The sequence below is a fragment of the Orbicella franksi genome, chromosome 12 (genome assembly GCF_964199315.1).
Source record: "Orbicella franksi chromosome 12, jaOrbFran1.1, whole genome shotgun sequence".
Lineage (NCBI taxonomy): Eukaryota > Metazoa > Cnidaria > Anthozoa > Scleractinia > Merulinidae > Orbicella > Orbicella franksi.
Window position 1 is genome coordinate 1139684 of NC_138156.1, and position 25317 is coordinate 1165000.

General features: G+C 38.1%; 2 protein-coding genes across 2 annotated transcripts in view; one reads left to right on the top strand and one right to left on the bottom strand.

Annotated features, from left to right (window-relative positions):
* Positions 1-2289: 2289 nt before the first annotated feature.
* On the bottom strand, positions 2290-15608 carry LOC145462671 (inositol oxygenase-like). Its single transcript, XM_081446245.1, has 7 exons — positions 15507-15608; positions 14249-14443; positions 10510-10847; positions 9781-9848; positions 9304-9353; positions 4923-5035; positions 2290-4511 (listed from the first exon to the last, which is right to left on the bottom strand). The coding sequence occupies exons 1-7, from the start codon at positions 15528-15530 to the stop codon at positions 4403-4405; spliced, it is 897 nt and encodes a 298-aa protein (XP_081302371.1). The 5' UTR covers positions 15531-15608; the 3' UTR covers positions 2290-4402.
* Positions 15609-24649: 9041 nt separating this feature from the next.
* Positions 24650-25317, top strand: part of LOC145462210 (calcium/calmodulin-dependent protein kinase kinase 2-like) — a 17726-nt gene continuing 17058 nt past the window's right edge. The window contains exon 1 of the mRNA XM_081445717.1: positions 24650-24739. The gene's annotated coding sequence lies outside the window, so the exon portion shown is untranslated. The remainder of the gene's footprint in view (positions 24740-25317) is intronic.

Consider the following 25317-nt stretch of genomic DNA (forward strand, 5'->3'; position numbering starts at 1 on the left):
GGAATTTGTCGAGGCTGGGCGCTTATTAAATTGTCACAGGAGCATTCAAAGCCCATTTAGCCTGAACACCGAGCAGAGCTATGTCAGCTATTGCCACAAAATTTGAGCAGGGGATTTTGCGGCTGAAAGAACTTTGCACTCACATGGACGTTGCAGTCAAAAGTTGCGTAAAATTCCAACATTTTCATAGACTCTCAGACAATAAATTTGGAGATTGTAAGCCAGTAAAGAAACAATAACCAATTCTCCATTTTTTCTACAGCAGGGTGTGGGGGTGGGCACTTATTAGTCCCACGTTCAATTCTCAGTCATATGTCAGGCGGTGTACGACAGATGTCTGACAGATTTCTCAGCAAATCAGCATAGTCTATTATTGCTAGAGGCCTAATTAGCCCCTGGCCTGGGGGGAGGAGCGTACTTAACTCTTGTCTGGGTTGAAATCCTGACCCTGTTTAAGGAAAAAATACTCTAAAAACCCTACCTGTGTAGGACAACACCCTCTATTTAAGACCCTCTTCAGGACAAGTGACAAAATACACTTTCTTCTTTTGCAGGAATTTAAACTGTTTTATAAGCCATTCCAATCAGAGAAATCATGTTTGATGCATCTTTTAAATCCAGTTATTGCATCTCTATACTTGAACTATACAAAAGGCCATCAATTAAGCTTCGCTAGCTGACTCGCTCTTCATCGCTCGTGTGTGGGTCTCAAAGGTGAGCCTGCTTGCAGGCTTAACTTGTACAGCTCATGTAACCACATCCTATTTAGGACAATTAATTTAGGACAAGTTCTGACTCTGTTTAGGACAGAGACAAGTAAAACTGTATACCTTGTTCAGGACAACATGACCAAAAAAACCATACCCTGCCCAGTGGCATTTATTTTATTTTTATTTTGTCCAGTGGCATGTTCCCATATAGGCCAAATAGTGGAGTAACTCCCCACCCCCCCCCAAAATCAGCCCCACCAGTTGACCCGAGTATAAATATAGTTATAAAGTTGATTTTCACAGGTAGCCCAAGCTAGGAAATGAGCATCCCTGTACATCCATGGTTTAATACCCAACAGTAAAAGTGCTACAATTTGTATTGGAAAAAATGATTCTTATACACTGAATGCCATTTGTCTACCACATAAGACTGCAACAGCACTATATTTGCAATGTCACAACTCAGATACAATGTTAATTCAAAAAACAAAAAATGTTCATACCAACAAAAGTCCTAGTGTATTTCCTGATAGTATGACTATATTCAAGTGGTTTAAGGCCTGGGTCAAAATACATTGACACTGGTGAAAATAATTTATTAGTTATATTTCTGAAGGTATAAACAGCAATGGAACCAGATTTAGCACACAGTTGGGTTTTAACGTCCTGAAAAATTCAAAGTAGAATAGGTACTTTTGACAGGTCACGTGACATGTCACATGATGTTTAGCAGAAAATAGCCATTATTTGTGGAATTGGTGGCAGGTTTTAGTAATAACATCCTGCAATCCTGCATCCTGCGTTTTAGATGCAGGTCAATTATTTTCATCCTCTCATGTTTGGAATGACCGTCCCTCTTTTCACAGAAAAATTTTATATGGTGAAATGTCCTTTTTTTCAACAAAATTCGACTTTTAATCATTTATATCTTCTATAAACGAAATCAAGGGAGATCATTCCTAACCTAGCAAGGTAGATAATTTAAATTTGCATCGCAAACACTCATTTATTGATCAATAGAATGAAAATTCACCACTAATTCACCGATTTACCTAATTTTAACAAAATGATCACATGTCACGTGGTCAAAATAATATGTTAAGGAAAGGCAAGACATGGAGTTTTATAATCAGGGGAAAGTTCAGCTTGGTAAAACAAATACAACAAGAGATATAGCTGCCCAACCATAATTCTACTGTACATTTCTGACCCAGGCCTTAAACTGCTTGAGTATACAGACTGGCACAAAAGGGCTAGGGTGGGTGGCAAGAAATGTAAACTGGATCACGACCAAATGTGGTATCTGATATCCTGATTTGAGCCCAGGTTCTTCCCTCTGCCACTCAGTGTGTGAGAACTTCATCTCTCGCCTCTTTTGCAAGCTCAGCTGGCCTGAAAAACACATATTCTTAAGCCTAAAATATCCATCTTCGAAGGAGAATGAAGAGATACACCTACCTTACTTCAGGAGCAGGTTTTTTGATCTCATGAGGTGTCCAAGGCAAATAATTTAATGGCAATTTAGGAAATTGGCCTAGAAACCTCACAGGAACAAGGAAACACAGACTTCGAGCAAGGATAGGTTTCAATTATCTTTATTCATACTCCCTTGTATTTTAGACTAAAGAAAATGACTGTTTCCCATACAAATCCTTATATTTCGACTGTTACGTATAACCCCGAGTACTACTGGTGGATGGGAGAGTACTTAACCAACCTCCTTCACCTTTGAAAATTGTGGGGATAAGACCCTGGGGGCAAGGTTCGAATACTACCGAAAATTTCACCTGTGCCAGAATAGTCTCTTTAGTGGAAAAAATGGAAAATCAGAAGTGGAGCCAGAGTCAAACCAGAGAAACTCTGGTCCTGCCCTGGGACCTGTTTCTCGAAAGCGCCGGAAACTTTTTGGACCCGAAAAGCCATTTTTAGTTAATCAGTAGTTAAAGACAGAGTGGTGTATACGCCTGAAATGTCTTGTATGGAATGGAATCTATGTTTATATTAAGAATATGTAAATAAAACAGCTCTAAATCATAAGGCTTGAGATTTTGCTACGGCTTTCCTGGTGCGAAAACTTTGCGGGACCTTCGAGAAACGGGCCCCAGGACCCAAAAGGCCAGTGCACGATCATGACCAAAACAGGTGGGCTCTTTGCCAACTGTGGAGACTATATTGAAAACGGTATCTTCTGAAGACCACTGGGGGAAAGTAGACTGTAAGTACACGAGGCACGCAGAAACACCCAAATTGACTATTACAGTCATTACAATGTATTTGCTTACCCAGCATATTGCTTTGCTAGGAAATTCTTTATTGAAACACTGATCTCTACCGGCTTATTATCAATCCAAGTAACTCTGCAGCAATTCTATTGCTTAAGAATACAAGTAATTATTTCAATCCTGAGCCAAAAGTTGATACCCCATTTCAGACCACCACTCTAATATATGACAGCAGTTAAACAGAATTCGCTGCCATTTACATGAACACTTGAGACTTAAGGGCTAGTGAAATTTGCCAGTGTTGATGCTGTAAAAATTGTCAGTAGTTCCTTGTAAACAAAATACCCAGTGCAAATTCAGAGTGAAAAACATACCCACACATAAATAGTTCATAACTAAAGGGACACTGTCAACATTTTTAGCATGATTTTGGAAATCTCAAAAACATATATTGATCATTGAGCATCGGGATGTCAGTTTTTCAAAGGTTCAAGTTTGGCTCAAAAAACCTTTGAAATTTTGAAAAAATGTTGCAGTGTAGACTTCCTTCAAGAAATTGTTTTTAATCATTAAGTTAGAGCCAATTAAGTTCTTGTTACATAAATTTAGGGACCATTTCATGAATTTATAACAGTTTTAAGCATATATATCGTGGCAGTGTCCCTTTAAGGGATCAAATTTCCAGGTAATCTAAGGTTACATTATGAGCTTAAAAAGTTTGAGATTAAACAAAAAAGTAGCAACTTATAAATACCCCATATATATGGACTATATAGATAATTTTGCAAAAAAATATGAAAGTGAGCGATTATCAGATAGCACTTGGTTTTACCTCCTGTTTTATAGTGCTTTTTGCCAAATCATCAAGTCTTACTTTTCAAGTTTGATGTAATTTTTAGTTTTAAATCACCAACAATATATTTCTTATCATTCTTTTTGACACTTCCTTTTTAAACACCTTTACAACCAAAAATTTAGATGGTGAATGGAAAGTGTCATGTTACTGACTGGTCTTTTTTTAAACATGCATACACTAACAAAAAATTCTTAATTATTCACAAATGCCTGTTGGGTCCAGCCAGTCAGACACTGACCCAATGCTCTTTGAGCTTGAATTCATTCGAATACCGGGTATTGCATGTTTGAGGTGAAGAGTGAAATCAAATTTCGTTAACAAATTCATCGCCCCATTTTTATACTTACAATACATGCAGCCATATTTTAGTTCAGTGCAGTCAGTTTCATTTTACCCTTTGTATAGCTATTTATAGAGTTGTTTTATTGTACAATTCTATGACAGCTGACTTCTGCTATTCATTTGTATCATTCTAATAAAAGATCAGATAAGGTCTTCTGACCCTGTACTCAGGTTACTAGAAAATCCAAAATAATTAAATATGCATGATACAACTGAATATATATGTTATATCATTTGTAGCCTGTGCATCAGTTCTTTATTATGCAGTCTTTTTACCAAGACAGTTCTCCAGGACAGTACTTGGCTATCAGTTCTTCATAGTATGGTGACACAGCCTCAACATCTGGCACACTATCAGACTTGGAGTAGAGGTCAAATTTGCTGCAAATAAGTAAAAAGACATCTTCACTGCCACTAGAAGGTAAATAATAATGATAATAATAATAATAATAATAATAATAATAATAATAATAGAGGAAGTAATAAGTCTAATAATAATTATAATTCATTGACAAAACAGCTGCTCCCACCTGTCAAACACAGAAACAACTGTCACTGCTGACTACACACTATCATATAATTTAATCATTGGCAGCATCTAGTCATCACACAATGGTGGCACAATTGGTCGGTTAATACTCTTTTATTGCAAAGGTTCGTTGTGAAATACATATAAGTGCTGACTTCATTCTATATTTCAAGTAGGTGTTAGAAATGTGGGCTGCACATTTTAGAGTGTAGTTGAAGGTGCTGCAGCACTCAGTTTTTATTTTTATGAAGTAAGTCTCTCACTTGAATTCTTTAACCCATTCCAGCATTTTCATATCTTTGTCATCACAAAGGTAATTGTAGTCTCCACTACAATGCCAGGGGAAAAATGAGTGGTATCTGATTGTGTAGAGTGCCTGAAACGTAAATGAATAGTTTAACAAAACTGAATCACTTAAAACCAAAGATTTAGTATTGAATTTATTAAGGGTCGGAGTACAGATATAAACAAAGATGTAACCTTTTAAGTCATAGTTGCAAAACCTTCCAGAAAAATTCTTAGTTTTTGTTACATTGTGTTGAATTGTTCAAGAATATATCCATACCCCCCTCATAGAGAATTACGTTCCTTCAAAAATGCATTATTATTTTGTGGATTTTTAAACTGTCCTCTCCCTTGAAATTTACAATAACCCTCTTTGGGGTGGTTATGGATATTTTCTGGAACAACACATTTTTAGCCTATGAACTCAGACAGATTTCCAACTTTTGTTTCTAGGCGGTATGAAACAAGAGCCCGAAATCTGTCTGTATTCGCAGGCTACACATTTGGAGATTCAGGAGAAATTAAGAAAAAAAAACACCCTCCAAAACCTAACACAGCCTGACTAAGGGGTTCACGCACATTATGCTGACATAAATTCTTCTTTTAGAGCATTTAAAATACTGCAGTTAGGACAAGTGCTATTCTGCTCTTTGAAAATTATTTTGTGGTCTATTTATTTATAGAGGCTCTGTTCTGTGGAACAAGATTCCCTCAGAAATCAGACACCTACCTAGTTTAAATGATTTTGAAACCTAATATTGAATGGCAAAGGTTATTTTTGATACACTGTAAATTAACCCATTGACTCCCATGAAACAGTGCAGTGCGGGGGTTTCATTAGAAGCAGGCAACCGGCAAAAATCGCCGCCTACTTTGTCAGAAGTTCCCTTTTACCACAGCCTACTTTGTCTGTATTTTCACTCAAATTATTTAAAAAGTTCATCAGTTTGCCGCCTAGTTTAGTTAGCTGAGATGGCTATTTCAAAACTTATTGAAAACCCTGCCTGTGCTGCCTTTGTTTCACTTCTGACGTCATCACCTTTGACCAAAATTGGCATCATCTATGCTCAACTTCTGCAGGAGGAAAAGATCTTTCCAATGACCCTCAGATCAGAGTGATCGGCTCAGTGGAACCTGAATATGCACAGAAATGCTCAAAAAGTTGACTGAAAAACTCAGAGCAAAATTTCCTGCGACTACACATGGCTACTCCATGGTAAAAATTGCCTGTCTTGATGACGCTTTCTCAGAATTTTTTGAACTAGAAGCAAGCCCAATAGAAGGTCAATCACTGCTGCAAAAAGAAAAGAAAAGGAGAAAACGGAAAGGCAAAAAAAAAGACAAATTAAAAAAATCAAAAAGCCTTAAGACATAATTTTGATTTCTGCGCATGCCCAAGCAAAAATGTTGTGAAACGCAATGCTAGTGGAAAGAAAGGCATGCTGCCAGGTTGCAAATGCCTTTTTGAGTAGATTGGAGCTAATTTGGCCCATATCCAGTCTGAAAATCTCTAAAATGTCCAAAACATGCATTTTTGGCAAAAAGCTCTGGGAGTCAATGGTTAAAAAAAGTTTTATATATAGTTAAATGGAATTTAACATAGTTAACGACTAGGAGCTAGTCTGGTCAATAGCATTTTTCTAGGCGTTTGTTAGCATCTTGGCCGTCTGTTTTCTGTAGCATTTGCAGCAGTCATATGGTTGTGGGAGCCCTGGGGCTGACATTGTCCAGCGGTATTCTTGGTTAGTACCTGCATTGTCCCATGTGCTTGCAGTGTGTTTGTTGCTCTGTTAGCATGGCGTTTTCAGTTGAATAGGCCCTTTGCACGATCCGGTCACATGGTACAAAATCACACTTGCTGGTGCGCAAGTTGCGCAGTGGGACTTCCAAAACAAAGGCAGGTCCAGGTGGACTGGTACGAGTTGCATTGTTTTGGAAGTCCCACTGTGCAACTTACACACCATCATGTGTGATTTTGTATCATATGACCGGATCGTGCAAAGGGCCTATTATAGTAGTTTAGCGGTTCTCGGCATTCCCTCCTATCCCCCCTTTTCTCAGCAGTTTTTTTTTTCCACTGAGCTATCTGGCTCAAGTGTGACAGGTGCCTGAAGGGGGCCTGGTACGGGGGGCTTGTCACTTGGTTGCAGGTTGGGCAGGCCAGTCGGGTGTTCTAGTGCCTTGGATGTGACTGCGGTTGCAGCCCCCCGGCTTCGTAGGCACCTTCCCTCCACTAGTGACTTGGTCTTTAATATGTATTAGGTTTTTATTTCATGTTACCTTTCTCAGTTAAGTAGTTTGTTAAATAAATAAACAAATGACAACATTTAGAGAGGAAGCCGAGCACTCTCACCATGCCACTGCGCCACCGATCCCTGTTTCCCCATTAGTTAAAATGTAATTAATGTATTCCTGTTAATATAGTTAATGCATTCTTCATGTGATTTTTTACACGACTCCTAAGAAGACCATTTATATGATAAGATATTGTGTTTAAAATAAAGATTGATGATGATGATGATGATTAACAATGCAATTTGCAGAAAAAACATCAAATTTCATATTTTCATTCTTTAATTTATATTTATTGATGACAACAACCTCGATCATTTTTCAGAAACATAAGTCCGACATCACTTAATGCCACTCTTGTTCAGTACCACATCATTGCATTAATTTGCTTATTGGCAGTATAGTAAATAGTATTATTTAGATTGAAAGAATTATATTAATTAAACACCTAGTAAGTAACACAACATTGATGATCTTTCATTAAAGTGTGTTGGTTGAGGAGGGGGGAAATCAAAAATAAAACATAGACTACATGGAGCTCTAGTTAGGATATTTTGTAGCATTTATATTAGTCCTCATTAGTCTTGACTTTATTTATTACCACATGACCAGTGAAAACCAGCAATAGCTTCTTTGTACAAAATAATTGCGAGCAAAGCTTGTCATCTTCATGCTTAAGGTTACTCCAAACCTTCACAGGTGTCCTCCAGAAAAAAAATTTGTACGTGTACTGTTTTCAAGGAAACCCCCACAAACTATATATGAATAGAAAGGTTATAAAATGTTGAATTCGATAAAATTATATTTTCTTTTGCCAACTGCTTTCCTATGGTGGCAGAACCCATTAACTCCAAAACAACCAATTGAAGTTTTGGTGGATTAATCAGGTATCAAATGTGATCGTTGATGCAAAATAACTGTGCAGTGTTAGTCACAAAGCATCACTCTCTCAAAATGTGCCAGCATTTTCTTTTATTTCTTTTGGTTACCTTTTCATAGTTCTGTCAAGTTCTACTATCAAAAAATTTGTGTAACATGTTGCATTAGAGGCCTCCATGAGAAAAGTATTTAAAATAAAAGAATTCGCTGACACACATTTGTTATTTATTTATCAGTGAATGTTCTGGCCAAATTTCACAGAAAACTGTTGGTTCTACATACCCTATTAATTCATTTAAGAGGAGGGATTCTCTCTAAAAATGATTGCGAGTTTTCACTTTCTAAAGATTTACAAACATTTCACGCCTTCCCAGAGGAATACGTCAACTCAAACAGTCGCCAGCTGATGAAATAACAGAACCCTAGCTTTCACAGTATGCAAACTCGAGCTTCGTGGGAAAGCAATAGTGTTACAATCACCCTTCAGGCGCACACGTTTTAGGCCAGTGGTCAACAATAGTGGGCAAAACAGAAGGAAAGCAATATGCAACAAAACAAAATGAAAATGAGGATCAATTGCTGAAGCGTGATTACAAGGAGTCACTCTTGACGGACATGAAATCTAAAATTGAAAGTATTTGATATAGGATCTCCTGATAATAAGCTGTTTGCTGCAAAAAGGTCACTGAGGAGTCCATGGCTTTTGGGGATTATGACACCTTGATTATCTTATATTTAAAAATCTCTTTTTCCCAATAACTTGCGCACGTTTTAATGTTTTGTTTTATTTTTTTTTGGAAAATGTTACCCTAAATAATGAACTTTAATTTAGTTGAAAAAAAAGAAAATTTGGCTAAGTAGCCCTCCGAAGGTTTGGAGTAACCATACTAAATGTGCACTCTTTTTGGAAAATGTTACCTTAAATAACGAACTTTAATTTAGTTGAAAAAAAGAAAATTTGCCTAAAGTAGCCCTCTGAAGGTTTGGAGTAACCATACTTAATGTGCACTCTTTCCAAAGCCAAGCGTTTTCAAATGGTGATTCACATTTAACATTTCATTGACTTTACGGTGATGTAAAGTTTATCATAATTATGTTCATTAAACATAATATGGGTACAGCAGATTTCCTAGAAGGCATCTGAAGGAGTTATCTGCAGTAACCTTAAAATGTTGTTGGTTGTTTTACCTCTGAAGGTAGCTTGCAGTTATTTCCAGTAAGAACACGGTACATGTACTCTATGAGGTAAACAGTTTCAGATGTGTAATACTGTATAACTGTGAAAATCATACTAATTTACAGCTCTGTAATAAAATGTAGGATTTAACAGCATTATCTTCATACAAAAGGAAGGTAAATTCATTGAACCTAACTTAGATGTTCCTTCTCAAATTTGAAATTGAAACAAATCTCTAAATTCATTTTGCAAAATATTTTAGCACAAACAAGATAACATGAAAGACAAGAGCCTTTATGAAGATATGATTGATCATCGCAGTTATACGCAGTTAGTTAGACATTCACACATTAGACACCATAACAAACAGTACTGCAATAAAGCACTGCTTATTATAGCTTCCTTTTGCATATGCACTAACAAGGGAAGTAGAATAAGGGGACAATAAACACCCAAGTAAACAGATCAAAAATAAAGAACTGTCATACCATCATGTCCCCAAGACATTGTGACTTTGTCAAGACCACAGTTTGGTTCATAGATGCCATATTTTGAGCTGCAAAATGTATAAGAAATAACAAATATGACTGAAATGAGAATTCACCTGTTAGATCCCAAAGTTGAGGCTGATACAATGTAAATAGAAGTGCACCAACTGTGCTCAAAAGGGAGGGGAATGAGTAACAAGAACATCCAGGGTTTTCATTAATGATGGGTTCAGCAGGATTTGGTGACGGGTTTTCACAGGCAGGTAAAACTTTGAACTGAACTTCTTTATAAAGTAATGTTTCCTCTAGATAGTCAAACCCGGCAGGAAAATCACCCTCACAGCCAGTCAGTTTGAACAATGCCTGGCCCTTATTGAAACCCCTCGTACATGTGCATCATTTAATCAAATGTCTGGGTAAAAAAGGTAAAGTCTGCAAATGAGCCAAGGGGCTGATCAGGCTGGAGCTTCTCCTGGTTTTTGTAGCATGAAGTGACTAGCAATATTTATACTCCACCTGGATGGGATGCTGGATTAACCCCAGCATTAAATTCGCTGGTACCCAGTTGTACACCTGGGTGGAGAGAGGCACTTTGAGAGTAAAAGTGTCTTGCCCATAAACACAACACAATGTCCCTGGCCAGAGCTCGAGCCCAGACTGCTCAATCTGGAGTCGAGCTCACTGACAATAAGGCCACTGCATATCCAAAAAAACAAATGGCTGACATACCTGTATTCTGGAACTTTTGTGTCTGGATTGTTTTTAAATGTCTCATGGAAGACTATATGTTCTGAAAACTTGCAGCCAAGAGGAAAAGAGTCTCCCACAACACAGTATTGAGGTTCTCCCCACAAAGCCATGACTTTTCCTAGGTCATGAAGAAGACCTGTCAAGTGGAACCAGTCTTTGTCTGGATGGACAGAACGGATACGTTCTGCTGTTTGAAAGGCATGTACTGAATTTGGTAGGTCTGTGTCTGGGTCACTTTCATCTACCAAAGCATCCAAGAGATGCACTGCTTCCATGATTGTCATTTTATGACTGTCTAGACGGCTCCATTTCTCTGTCTAGAAAATAAGAATATTGAAAGTCATTATGAATGAATGACATGCATAAACTCTGATAAGACTAATACTATATTGGCCACTTAATTAATTAACACACAATAATGGTAAAGAAACTTCCTCTAAGTGACAGGTAGCCCAAGCTTAAGCTGTGAGATAATTATCTTGCACAATACCTGAGTCAAGGCAAAAATTGCAATAGTTAGGCCTTTTAACATTCAAACACTTTGCGACATTTCTCCTTCCTGAGACTTAAAATTGTAAATATTCTAATACAATTCTTGAATTTTTGACATGACTGCTGTTACATAGGATGATCATCTCACAGTTTCAGCTTGGGCCAGCTGTGCCTGAGTATGAATCACTATATGTATGTATGTTGATACCCAAGAGCCAGTATATACCAACCTGACAATGTTTGAAACACAATATCTCACCTTTCACATGAATCTAACAAACCACAGATTTTGTTCTTACCAGTAATTGCTTTTTCATTTTTTTTGTATTTTATTTATTTATTCCATTCTAAAATTCTAATCAACAATGATTTAGATAAACATATACAGGCAAAAACTAACGATAGATAAATCCGACGTTTCGGCGACATCTTGGCGCCATTGTCAAGGGAAACTAATTAAATATGCAATTTCAAGAGTAACTAAGAGTTCAGAGTTTCTAATTTGCATAAGTTAGACAAAGACTTTAGCGCAAACTGAGTCTGATTGTACATTTAAACACGGTCGTAATTGTTTAATGAGTAACATCTCATTAATGAGACAATCAAACTTGTTGTGGCATTTTTTCAACGCGCTAAAACAATTGCGAAGGTCATCCGGAATCCTGCCTGCGTGTCTATTATCATAGTGATTGCGTACTGACGAGGTCTTGCTTCTATGTCCATCAACGTGTACGAACAGATGGCCACGGGTGTAACCGACATAACCAGCATCGCACTGGTCACACTTGAAGTTATACACAACGCATTGTTGATCAATGAGCTGAGGCTTAGGTTCGCTTGTCGGGAACTCCTGGGCAATCTTGCGGCTCGTAAACACCAGTTGAACACCGGTCTGCAGCTTCACACTGAGATCTTTCAACTGTGTCTTCACGATATTAGCAGACTCCTGGTCTTTAAAGGGTATGACAACCCGAGTAGTGTTTTCTGTCGTAGATCTGGACTGTAATGAGAGCTAGTCAGCGACCTTTAAATTTAAGAAGGTTTTGACAGTGGAGTCAACAACATTTCAAAGCAAGACCTTATTGATCTTTTGGGTGTGGCCACCAAGGGGCAGCTTTTCCAATTTAATGGATCCCTGTATGAACAGATCAACGGAGTAGCGATGGGGTCCCCCCTTGGGCCCTTGCTAGCCAACGTATTCATGTCGTCTATTGAAGAGAAATTAGATGTTGAGGGCAAGCTGCCACCCTACTACCGTCGATATGTTGACGACACATTCACTGTGATGCCTGATTTGTCTACAGCTAGGGACTTTCTTAACACCCTCAACCACGCTCACCCCGCCATCAACTTTACTATGGAGGTCGAAAATGATGGAATGCTTCCCTTTCTCGGTACTCAACTCCTAAACAGAGCGCCTTGTATTGAAACTTAAGTGTTTGTGAAGCCAACAAACAGTGGTCTGCTTCTCCATTACCACAGTCATGTTGATAATAGGTACAAGCGCGGACTATTGACAACTATGCTCGATCGCGCACATCGCCTGTCTTCGTCATGGTCCTACTTCACTGAGGAGTGCGAACGACTGAAGTCTGTTTTCTCTAAACTGAAATATCTCAAGCACCTTGTTGACTCCACTGTCAAAACCTTCCTAAATTTAAAGGTTGCTGACCAGCCCTCATTACGGTCCAGATCTACGACAGAAAACACTACTCGGGTTGTCATACCCTTTAAAGACCAGGAGTCTGCTAATATCGTGAAGACACAGTTGAAAGATCTCAGTGTGAAGCTGCAGACCAGTGTTCAACCGGTGTTTACGAGCCGCAAGATTGCCCAGGAGTTCCCGACAAGCGAACCTAAGCCTCAGTTCATTGATCAACAATGCGTTGTGTGTAACTTCAAGTGTGACCAGTGCGATGCTGGTTATGTCGGTTACACCCGTGGCCATCTGTTCGTACGCGTTGATGGACATAGAAGCAAGACCTCGTCAGTACGCAATCACTATGATAATAGACATGCAGGCAGGATTCCGGATGACCTTCGCAATTGTTTTAGCGTGTTGAAAAAATGCCACAACAAGTTTGATTGTCTCATTAATGAGATGTTACTCATTAAACAATTACGACCGTGTTTAAATGTACAATCAGACTCAGTTTGCGCTAAAGTCTTTGTCTAACTTATGCAAATTAGAAACTCTGAACTCTTAGTTACTCTTGAAATCACATATTTAATTAGTTTCCCTTGACAATGGCACCAAGATGTCGCCGAAACGTCGGATTTATCTATTTTTTGCCTGTATATGCATTCTAAAATTACAAAGATAAATATAAAGTAAACAAGTAAGAGGAGAAGTGGAAAAGGGCAAAAATATGGCAAGCTAATTAGATGCCCTTGTTTAATTGACAATAATAATTAGGGTAAAAAAGTTAACTTAACATAGGAGCGGAAGGGGTATGAATTAATTAATACTGAGCAAAATAATACTGGAAGAGTGCTTTTTTAAAACGTTTCCTAGTCGCTAAGTTACGTATAGATAAAGGAAGGTCATTCCAATAGTAACATCCAATAACAGTGGGGCAAAATTTCTTTATATTTATTCTGGAGAAACCGGGATTTAAGTGTTGTAGGGATGCTCTTCAAGTAATTGTTTTGGAAAAGTTACTTCATTTGTTGTTCTAATTTAGGGATAGACAAAGTAATAAACATATTTCAAAGAGTAATTCATATAGTTTCTTCATTAGCGATTATTATCAAATTATTCAATTATCATCATGTCATCTCCATTTAAAACAAAGCAAATCCAGCAGAGAATTAAAGGGCTTTGCCTTGGGCTGCCTGATGTCACTGTACAGTGCAAAGAAACCTACAGCCAAACCAAACAAGTCAAACAAGTGCAATGCAAACATTAACCATAACGCCAGATAAAGTAAACAGAATCAAGAGTACATTTTCACTTTCAGTAATCTGATTTATACCTGTTTGCATAATAAATAAATAAAAATAAAAGACTTTATTTAACCTTTCAGGTTAAATAAAGTTTAAAGGTTAAATAAAGGTTTAACTGGCGATCAGCATTTACATATAAAATACAGTTATTCATAAAATTGTAGTGAATTGTAAATAGTATTCTGGGATAGTGCACATTGGGCAAAAACTCTGTATCCCCCACTCACAATGACTCATGCAATCACACATTAAGTTTACTCTAGAATAGCAATCCACCTACCTTTTGCTTGACAAATTCCATGGTTTGATTTTCATGCATCAGAGTGTATGTCAAATGGACTTTGTCAGTTTGAAGATTGACATTATAATTTCTGAAATCTCCTTCTGTTTTATTTGTTCTGGATATGATGAATTCGTTGTACTCATTGTAAGCCTCTTCAGGTCTATGGATCTGTGATGGATCCAACAAGAGAACCTACAACAGCAAAATGAAATGATTGCCCAAAAATAAAATAGCAATCGAAAAGAAACTTATTGGACATCAATGGTATTATCTTAGTGCAACTTTTTTTAAGATCCTGTATTTCCAATTGGTTTTGAGCCTTAATTCTTGGTCACAAATACTCCTAGAATCCTGCCAACAGAATCTCTACAATGTTAATTTTTCACTGCTCTTATGGAACTGAACATTTTACTGATATTTTACTGATATTTGCCCTCTAAACAGGTATAATTTTGATTAAAAGCTTGCAGTCAAACTAATGTCAACACTATAACTTATTAAATCCAAAAGAAAGCACTTCTTTTTTCTGAAGACTTGGGGTAATTTCTCTTTAAAGTTATTTGAAAGTACTACCGTTCTGTAGTTCGCCGAAAAACATATTTTTTGCGCTCGGTAAAAAGTTGTCAATTAATAAATGAACTCAACCGTGAAAATCATCATCGAGGGGTCGGGAAAGCGTTACATCGCTCGCCCAACCATCCCCTGCTTGTTTTTTTCTTTGCTCTCGGGGCCAGAAAGCGGAAAAACGTTTTCGTACGAAGGAACGCTTGCTGCGCAAGCTATTTCGCCATGTCAAAAAAATCAACAGATTGTCAACTGCATTACAATGTGTGTAAGGAACCAGTCCGGCCCAGACAGCAACGCGTTCAGTGCAATGAATACATGACCCGATTATTGTAGCGCAACACTGTCATTGTACAAAGTATTCTGGCAAACTTGCCACTCAGTCATTTGGATTTCATTTTTGTTTCAATAGCTAAGCTAGATCGTAAAAAGTGTACAGTCGCTTGTACGAATTCATTCAATCGTTTCTGGCGTGAAAGGGTTTAACTATACAGAACGACAACACTTGGTAACAAATAATTCTTCAATTTGACTTTTCTAGGGGAATGCGACTTCAGGCGCTGCTTCAAGCGAAGCGACTTGCACCGAATTCCTGCCCGTCGTTGGAGTCGAAGCTTCCAAACAGTGTCGAATCAGTCACATAGACATCGTGCTATGTCAATCACAGATTAAAGATATCAAAGATACTTACGGACTCTAAAGGCCGAGGACGCATATTTCTTCTAGCTTAAAACTGTCAGGCGAAATTGTGGATATGCGTAATTTTATTCTGCGTAGGGATGTGGTGAACCTGATTGGAACAGGTTTGGTCACGTCCTCGAAAGACTGGTAATGAATCGGGTTGGACAGTGGTTTTGTTATATAATGACAACATTCTATTTTCATGTTGCCGTGCGTCTGTTCGAAAAATTTATATTTTTAGGCTTAAAATTACACAAAATCCTGAGAGTCTAATAAGAAGAATATTCATGGACATTAAATATTAAAAACTTGAAATTAATCAGCCCACGTAGATGGCGGAAGTGCTTTGTTTTGGAGGCCAAGAGGTGGCGAAGTCAACGAGAGTGATGAAGCTTCGAGGGGATTGGTTAAGAGTCGACAGCCTGCGAGTTGTAGCGTTACACGAGCCAACCGCTAGCTCGAGTCACGATTCAACCTCGAGTCACGAGTCAACCTCCAGTCAATCACGAGTCAAACGAGTTTTTTTTCTTCTGTTTTTTTTTTTTTTTTTTTTTATTTCGTCCCGTAAGAAAAAATAGATTGTGTGAAATAGAATATATGAATATAGATAAATTTCTTCATTTGTGCATTTCGGCTCTCTAAGGTTATTGTCACTATGTCATTGATTTCTTTATAAAATAAATGCAGCTTTGCAACACTAATACAGTTCTGTAAACACGTTCCTGCAACAATTATCGGAACTTCAAGGTCGGGCACAAAATTCAGGAAAAAGGCAACTTGCTCGCGTGGCACGAATGTATAATATCGTTCAACTTTTCTCTGAGTCAGTAGACCGTAAATCTTCGAATTAGCGCCCGGGGCGCTTATTTCAAATTTAGGAGGAGACGAGGGGCACTAATTTCAAATTTAGGAGAAGATGAGGGGCGCTAAATCGAGGGTGGCGCTTATTTAATTTTTCCCAATTCGCGGCCTGACATGATCATTTTTTTTAATACATCATCTGCACGTAAACAACAACATAAGCTGTTTTTCGACATAAACAGTTGATCGTAAAGTTTAAATCACGGCACCGTTAGTATTTGTAATTTTTTCCCAAACTTAACGTGTTCACAAACTGAAACAATGTACACGACGAAAACTATACATCCTTTGTTGTCTCATTACTCGTCCACAAAATGGGGGAGGGGAGGGGGCGCTTATTCGAGGGGGGCGCTAATTCGAGGATTTACTGTAGTCAACTAGATTCGTGTCACTCACTCTTTGGATAGGACAATCTTACCTTGAGGGTCGTACACGGGAGTCTCTGGTACGGTTCAGGAACGGAGAAAATAGAGGATCACGGATATAAAAATTTCGTTTTCCCGAATCACGAGAATAAGCAATTGAGATATTCTTTTTAATAACTTGTTCAAGGCTCCATATTGCAAATCGCATACTAGTAATAATAATAATAATAATAATAATAATAATAATAATAATAATAATAATAATAATCACTTTATTTGAGTGTCTAGTCTTCTAGCTGGCCTTAAGCTTACTAAAGTATAAAAACGATTCCTGTCTATTTACATTAAATTATACTACATTAAGTCACTCTCGATATATGACTCTAACCATCCGGAGGAAACGCGTCTCAAAATAACGTAGAATGGATTGGTGAAATCACGAATATCGGTTTCTTTATGGGTCACACAAAACCTTCAGGTCACGGATCACGAAAAATCATTTCCTAAATTCACGTTTCACGGAAAATGAAATCAGAAACTGGGGAGAGTACCTGTCCCCGGGTTAGAGGGGAGGAGGTTAGGGGCTTCTGTACTCTTCCCATATTTCTTTCATTCATAGAAAACCAAGATAGTGGCGTTCAAACTCCTCAAGTAGACCGAAAATTATGGGACTGTAAACAGTCTACATAAGTTTCTGATTTCTTTATTCAATTCATTATGTCAAAGACAAGCGTATACACGATTTCCCATGGTTTTACACAGCATATAGTTTCTTGTCTAGACTAATTCAAACTACTCAAGTACTAATGATTTATTGACTTGCCAGACGTAATTTGCGTGTTTTACAACAGCTCTACACCATAAATTTACTTGCATCGCAAACCTTCAGATCGTCCAAGGAGCGATTTTAAGAAAAGGAAAGGCTTATTTTCTCCCACTCAAACCATCTTTTAAAATACGCTGAATGATAACTTGTTGCACTTTATTGCCTGTAAACATAAACATGAAGGGACATTTATACTGGGCCAGGAACACCAGTTTATTTATTTTTTTAATTATTATTTTTTCTTTAATTATCTTTTTGGTTATTTTGTTATTTAATTTCACATATTTTTGGTTTGTGGTTTGAAAATTTTTCCACCCCTAAAAGGTACCAATTCTAAAACAACACATCTCCTGTCACATTTTTTCAGTTCAATACCCTAAAAGGTGCCGAAAAAGCTCCCGTTGTGGACCTTTTAAGGCTGAACACCGCTGAACACCCTAATAGGTTGGAAACCGCGTTTTTAACTCCTAACTGGGTACGATGAGCACCCCCGACGTTCCCGCCCTTTTTATATTAGGGACCTTACGCATGTGCGACGGCGAGGACGACGCCTATTAAAAAGTGTGTTTATCGTTTACTTTGGAATTTCGCATTTATTTAGATCTATTCAGTGTGTTTGTCGGTATTAAAACTTGCCGCTGCTGAATATGCTACGAATGTGTTCAATTCCAAATAGTTCCCGTTCTCAAAAAAACCTGAAAATTGGTCATTTCACGTTGTTGATTTGCAAAGGGCGGCAAAGAAATTTACCAAGAATTATAAGGCACGTGCAGCTTTTGTTTGGTGACGTTCTCGTTGCCGTTGCCGTCGTGTTTTGCGCAAGGTCCCTAACGAGAGGGAACCTTAGGCTCAATTTCTGCCGCTTACTCCAGTCCGGCCTGCGTTCGAGTGCGGGCTCCTTCCTCGAACAGCGGCTGGTTCTCGAGCCTCGCTCCATCATTTGATCGACCACTTGATCAGGCTCCGAGCCAGCCTCTTCAAAGCTTTCAGTTAGTTGGGGCGCAGTGCGAAAAATGCCCGAGCGAAAACATACCGGAGAAGCACGGCGAAAGAAAGCGCCGCGCTTCTCCCTTATTTTTTCGCTCGCCGTTTTACGCGCTGCGCCCCAACTAACTGAATGCCTGGAAGAGGCTTGCAGTCCTCGCACTTGCGGACCGCGTATTAGAAATTCAAAACACAAAACACGCGCGATAAAGTAATTCCGACGCGGTTTTAACCAAAAACAAAACTTTTTGCGGCATTTTGCTCCATACAATGCAAAGATTCAATCCCGCGAAAAACTTTTTGGGGGTTATAGGCACTTAAGTATCTTTTATTCATATTTTAAACGGATGTAAGGGCTCCCTGTGCACGCGCTAGCGCTGTACAGTGTTGGTCTTGAATGCAACCAATTTTTGTGTAATTCTTCTGCTTCTTTGTCACTCAGTACTTCGTAGAACTTTGCGAAATTCCTGTAGTTTCTCTAAGAAATAAATGGCTGGAAAGTCGGAATTCAAGTAATTCGCCACAATAGCCCTTAAAGGGGTGGATCCAGGATTTCACATGAGTGATTTGCACCAACTTAAACCCAAGAAAATTTGAAATTTTAGTGCTCTCAGAATGCAATTTTCCTGCATTCTGAGAGCACTTCAAGCCATACAGACACATTTAACAGCACCTTCTGATCGGAAAGGCATAATTCTATACAAAAAATCATTTTGTGTGTAAACACCTTACAGCCTAAATGTATTTTTGAATTTAATAAAATTCTCCAGTGCTAAATCAGTTACAGCACCAGTTATTAAATCTTTGATAGCTGCTCCTGTTGTTCCATCCTCACAAAGGTAGAATCCCACAAATTCTTCTCTGACTGTTTTGGTCGAATCGAGAAATCTGATCACCACTGAAAGATTTTCTTTATTTGATATGTCAGCTGCTTCGCCAGAGATAATAGAAAAATATTTGCTATCCCTGATTTCCTGTGACAAATTATTCAGTATGATAGCACCCACAGTTGTAATCATCTCATTTTGAATGGTTTTAGAAATATATGTGGCATTTCTGGGTGCAGTTTTCAGGTGATGTTACAGTGTTTGGTCGCCGCTGTCAATTCGAAATTCTAACAGTGCCTGGAAATTACCGGATAGACTGGCATTTTGTGAATCATCATCTCGTCTACCTCTGAGGGCTATGTTGCTTTTACCACAGAAAATTATTGCTTTGAAAAGGGATTTCAGAATTTCGCGATTACTGTTGATTTGTTGTTGAAGTAAGTTGTTAATCTGCTGATCAATTGGGACCGCTTCTCTTCTCATATTTCTCAGAAAATTCTCCATTGCAATCACTGCTAAATTATGCATCTCACATTTCCCGCTCGCGTGTTTGATAAAACGTGAAATGGCGGACGTCCAAAGTGTTAGTGGAGACTTGTAAAATTTGTCTAGTTTATTCGTATTTCGTCCACACTGGACTCCAAACAAAACACATGGTAAACAAAATGCACCATCGAGATACTTAGAGTATGCTAGCTAGGGAAATCTTGTTAGTCAACCCCACACAAAATGGCGCTTACAATAGGCCCTTTGCAGCTAAGCCATCACGTGACCTGCTTTTCATAAATTATGGGTTATAACTTAACAAATGCCAGAAAATATCAAAATGGCGAAGTTTGAGGCCCCCATCACTAAGGAATGAGATTTTATGACAGTCTGAATTTTTAAAAGAATAAGAAGATTTTACAAATCCCCTAAATTTTCCGAAAATTCAAGCTGCCGTATAAACTTACTCTTTAATGTCAGGGGCCTCAAACTTGGCCATTTTGGTATTTTTGATGCGCTCTTTCCATTTCTGGCATTCTTTAAGTTATAGCCCATAATATGAAATTTTTCTCGGAAAAATTTGGTCACGTGACCCCAGCTGCAAAGGGCCTATTCGAACATTCCACTGACACTGGGAACTCAAATAACTCACCTGGTTTCCAGACATTCTCTATTAACCTGAGCTTGTCCTGGTCTGAATATGTTTTCGTTTCCTTGAAAACCAAGCCGATATCGTTCACAGAGCAGTCCTCCTTTCGGCAAACTGGATCGCCTCGAACCATAGTAACGTGTTTTGTAAATTGAAATCCCCTCTTCCTCCGTAGCAAGTTACCGATGAACACTTTACTAATCTGAACACAAACAAACGAAGGACTTTCCGGGAGAGGCTTCCCTTTATATAGGATTGTCAGTAGTTTCCACGGTAGTTTGCGGCCTGGATAGCCAATCAAAACCAAGTTTGAGTAGTTCGAAAGACTGTGAGTGTTTCTGGCCAATCGGAGAGAGTTTTGAGTGATTTGTGAAAAGATCCATATACTACCCAGTCCCACCCACTGCGTACACATTTTTTCCAGTCGTGACTACGAATTTTTTCGTGTTGATCTCGGAAGCGGATGAAAGCGCGCGAACGGACACTCGTCAAATTCGCTCAGGAAGGGCTGGATTTGCTGTGTAATCGACGGAATAAGGAGATACGACGTTTTTTCTTTGTTTTATTTTATAATAAACAATAAAACAAGAAGGATAATTGATTTCTTGAACTACACAAAGAACCTGAGAAATACCAATTTGGAAACATTTGAGTGATTTCTGCAATTCACTTAAACTACTCTGGATCCACCCCTGCGGGGCTTTTCACGGTTGCTTATCTCATTTGCATTACAATGCAGTCCAATGAGAGGCAATTTGCTGCAAAAATTGCCTCATATACACGCCCGCGCGCCCATGCTAGATTTAATATTGTAATAATAACAATAGCAATAATAAGAATAAAAATAATAACAATATTTACAGAGGATATCACCAAGCTAACGCTAAGTTAATTAGGATGGTCCTCTATCTACATTACGACAATTTACTATGCGGAATTAAAAACTGACGTTTGAAAATTTAAAATTACAAGGATAAAAAATACAAAAAATATACAAACAGTTCCAGCTACATATTTTTTAAACCTTTTTAGGCTGTAGTCTCTAGCGTCCACAGATAAACCGTTCCAAGCATGTACTCCTCTATACTGGAAATATCTTTGTCCTGTCTTAGAAGATAGCTTAGGTATGAACAGGTTCCATTTGCGGCTGATCTTGTGTTGATTTGGTGTTTGTCTTTAACATACTCAAACCTATTATGTAGATAATTAGGGCTAGATTTACTAATAGTTGTGTACATCAATATGGACGTAAAGTAATCTCTGCATTGATTTAAAGTCATCCAGTTTAATTTGTAGAACAGCTCAGACGATGGGACATGCTGGGGACGCTTGATATTAAGAATGACTCTTGCCTTGAAGGATCCGGTCTAGGTTGTACTGCGATGTCGCGCCCCAGATAACACATGCTTGATCAACTTAACAAATTGACGTCAGTTTTTTTATGCCTCTGTCCTCTTATTGATGATAAATTGCGTCATAATAACATTGTCAAAGTGGCTGGGGAACGCAGTAAACTTTGACAATGTTATGACGAAATTTATCATCAATAAGAGGACAGACGCATAAAAAACTGACGTCAATTTGTTTTTACAATAACAAGACCCCAAAAGGGTCAAATGCCGGGGATAAAAGAGGGGAAAAGAAGCCGTAAACTTGCCGTAAACAAAGATAAGTGAATTTTATTCAAAATTTCGCGAACATTGTCATTAGCTTTTCTCGCTTTTTGATTGGCTACTCAAAAAAAGTCCATAAAATCGTATTGGTTAAAAAGTTGACAGTTTGACAGCTGAAAGTTGAACTTGAAAGCTTGCATAAATTAAAATTTTATCCGTCCGTACTCTTATTGATGATAAAAATGAGCCAATCAGCGCGGGAGAAACTAGACAGTTGTTGTGAAAAATAGGTTGGATTAGGGACTTGTAAAACGACTGCCTCGCGCATTGAGGTAAATAGGTTTTGATAGCTTTTAGGAGATTAATTCGTTTCAGAACTTTTCTACAGACTTCGTCAATGTGTAAATTCCAAGTTAACTGTTCGTCAAGTACGAGACCGAGAAGTTTGTGACTGCCTCTACACTTTTTATTGCTTTTCCATTGTGAGTGATCTGCATTCTCTGACCTTGCAAACGTGCCAATTTGGGTTTAGAGGCGATAACCATGGATTCCGTTTTTGCAACATTCAAAGCCTTCCATGGTTTTCTATCCATGCTGAAATGGGTTTCACGCAGTTTGCCAACTGCTGATTCACATATTCTAAAGTTCTGCCAGCAACTAACATTGTTGAATCGTCCGCGAACATTTTTAATTTCTGTAATTTCTGTAATGCAGATGAGAAAAGCTAACGGAGGGCTGATAAAACTTGATTGCATGTAAAGCGTTTCGCATGAAAAAGCACGAAACACGCCACATGGGTCCGCACAATTACAAAGTCCGCACACATCCACGGTAGGAAATGGAGCGTAGGAATAAAACTCGCCCTAGTTTCCTTCGAAATGACCGAAAGCGGTGTGTCACTCTGTGTCACGTGTTTCCTGTGTGCGTAGTCCAATGTAGTACAACGCGGGCTCTGCTTCAGTAATTGAATGCCGAAGAAATTTTAGATTTGTGAAGATTATAGATTTGTTATTGGCTTTGTGCCTGTTGCCTTGGTCCAGCATTGATTTATTCTTGAAGATTGTTATATTTACTGATTTTCAATTTATTCGTGCTCAAAACGCCAAGGTAAATAAAATGGAACACAGAGCAACGGAAGAGCTGCTGTCGTTGTGGTAGCCAAGACTTCAACCAAAACAGTGTCATTTGCTGACGGTAAGGTTCTGTTTTTCTTTAACGCTAACCTGTATTGTCACCTGATACGATTTCTTTTTTTGTATTCTGCACCAGAATTACCCCGGCAGATTCATTTTGGTTTGCATTTGCAAGAAAAGTATTTCTGTTTTTATAAGCTAAGCTTATCTAAAATTGTTAGTGATCTAAAAAGTTTTGTTAGCTTGGTTTTATGTTGGCTTTATGGAATGTTGGGTTTTTTGTTCGAACGTCAACTTTCTGTTCTTTTTCACTTTTTTTTGTCATTTCGCGCTGTTTTTGTGTGGATAACTTAAAATGTGACAGGAAATATCAGCTGCTCATTTATGTAGGCCAGACCTTTTAGTTCCAGCGCAGTTTTGAGGAACAATATTAGGAAGCCGTCGAATTTCGGTGATTTTGGTATTATTGACTGCTGGTGAATCTATACATTGTTAAGCTGTTGAGATCTGACTGAAAGCTTTCTTCACGATAGTAATGACCACAACCATAACAAGTATTGCAATCCGATGTGAGTGTTGCTTAGGTGCTGTCTGATGTGTTTGGCTTCTGCACAGATTACTAACTACTTATTACCTGAGTGTGAGGTCTTTACGGGGAAATCTCAGACTGAGACCATGCCATATTGACTGAGCGATAGTGAGGTCAATACAGCGAGGTTGAGGTTTGAGATTTTTCCGTTAAGGCTGAATGTTTGAGGTTAAAACATAGTTTATATTGCTTGTTGCTTTGTTTTTGCAAACCTGTACTCAACCTGTGGGCATTACGGGAGAATAATGCCCTACAATTTACCAATCAGAGCGTGCATTATATCGGCTACAAGAACAAGCCATATTATAAAGATGCATATTCCAAACATAGCTGCCTTTTTCTTAACCTAAACTATGAAGAGAAGCTGCAAATATTTTTTTTTTTTTGCTCAATTTCACCTTGAAAGTCTCTTGGTCTAGACTACCATAAGTAACTTTCAGATCCTCTCCAGTCAGCTTATTTGCTTGAAACCAACTGATTGACAGCTAGAGGTTCTACAACCTGATCTTAACTTGTACTCTTAAAGAGCAGTTGGCTTTAACAAATAAGAACAAATAAGAAATGAACACTGAAAATTAAAAGAAATTGTTACAGAAAGGAAAAATGTGTCTGATTAATTAATTAATTAATGATGGAGGAAGAATTTTTTTCAGGCTAGCACAACATAGTTACAGTTTACCCAAAGGGAAAGCCCAGAAATCTGTTTTCTTTGCAACCTGTGTCTGTAGAGTTTTTTGTGTGTTCATTTATACACAACTTTTCTGTATTTGGTTTAATTCTTTCAGTGAAGTTTTCATGCCTGAGATTCTAAACATTACAGGTGACATAAGAAAAAAAGACTTTGATGGCAATCTGGACAACTTGAATTGTATCCACCATGGAGTCATCTGATTATAAGCAGAATTACAAAGTAAGTGTCAAGGTGTACAAGTAGGTAATTTAATGGGAAACATGACCTTCCGGTACTTTAAATTAATTACTAAAGACAATTTGGTACATTCTTGGTCTTAAAATACCATAGATAGTATGATTCAAGTACCATTTGATTTATAATGATTCAATTTAGTGCTTTACTTCCAATCCCCTCAAGCATTGTTTATTTTTTCCTGAATAAGTGCCCTTACAATGAATGTCCCAATTTATTGACAGTTCTTGAGTTTTCTCTTGTTTTTTTATACAAGTGCTTAATTCCATTCTGATGTTTATATCAAAAAAAAATTAAGTGCCCAATTCCTTTATTGTTACCCAATCTCCAGTTGGTTGTTCCAGAAAATCTCCATGCCAATACCACAGGCAGCATATCGTAAGAGAGGTGGTGGGGGGGTATAGTGAGATCTCATTAGGAACAATGAAACTCACAATGGTGTAGAAGTGAGCAACTTAAATTGTAAAGGCCGACCACAAACAAAGGCTTACAAAACTTAACACACACTTACAACAACCAACCACATGTATGCCTCTTGAAATCACATGTTGTAGGAACGATTG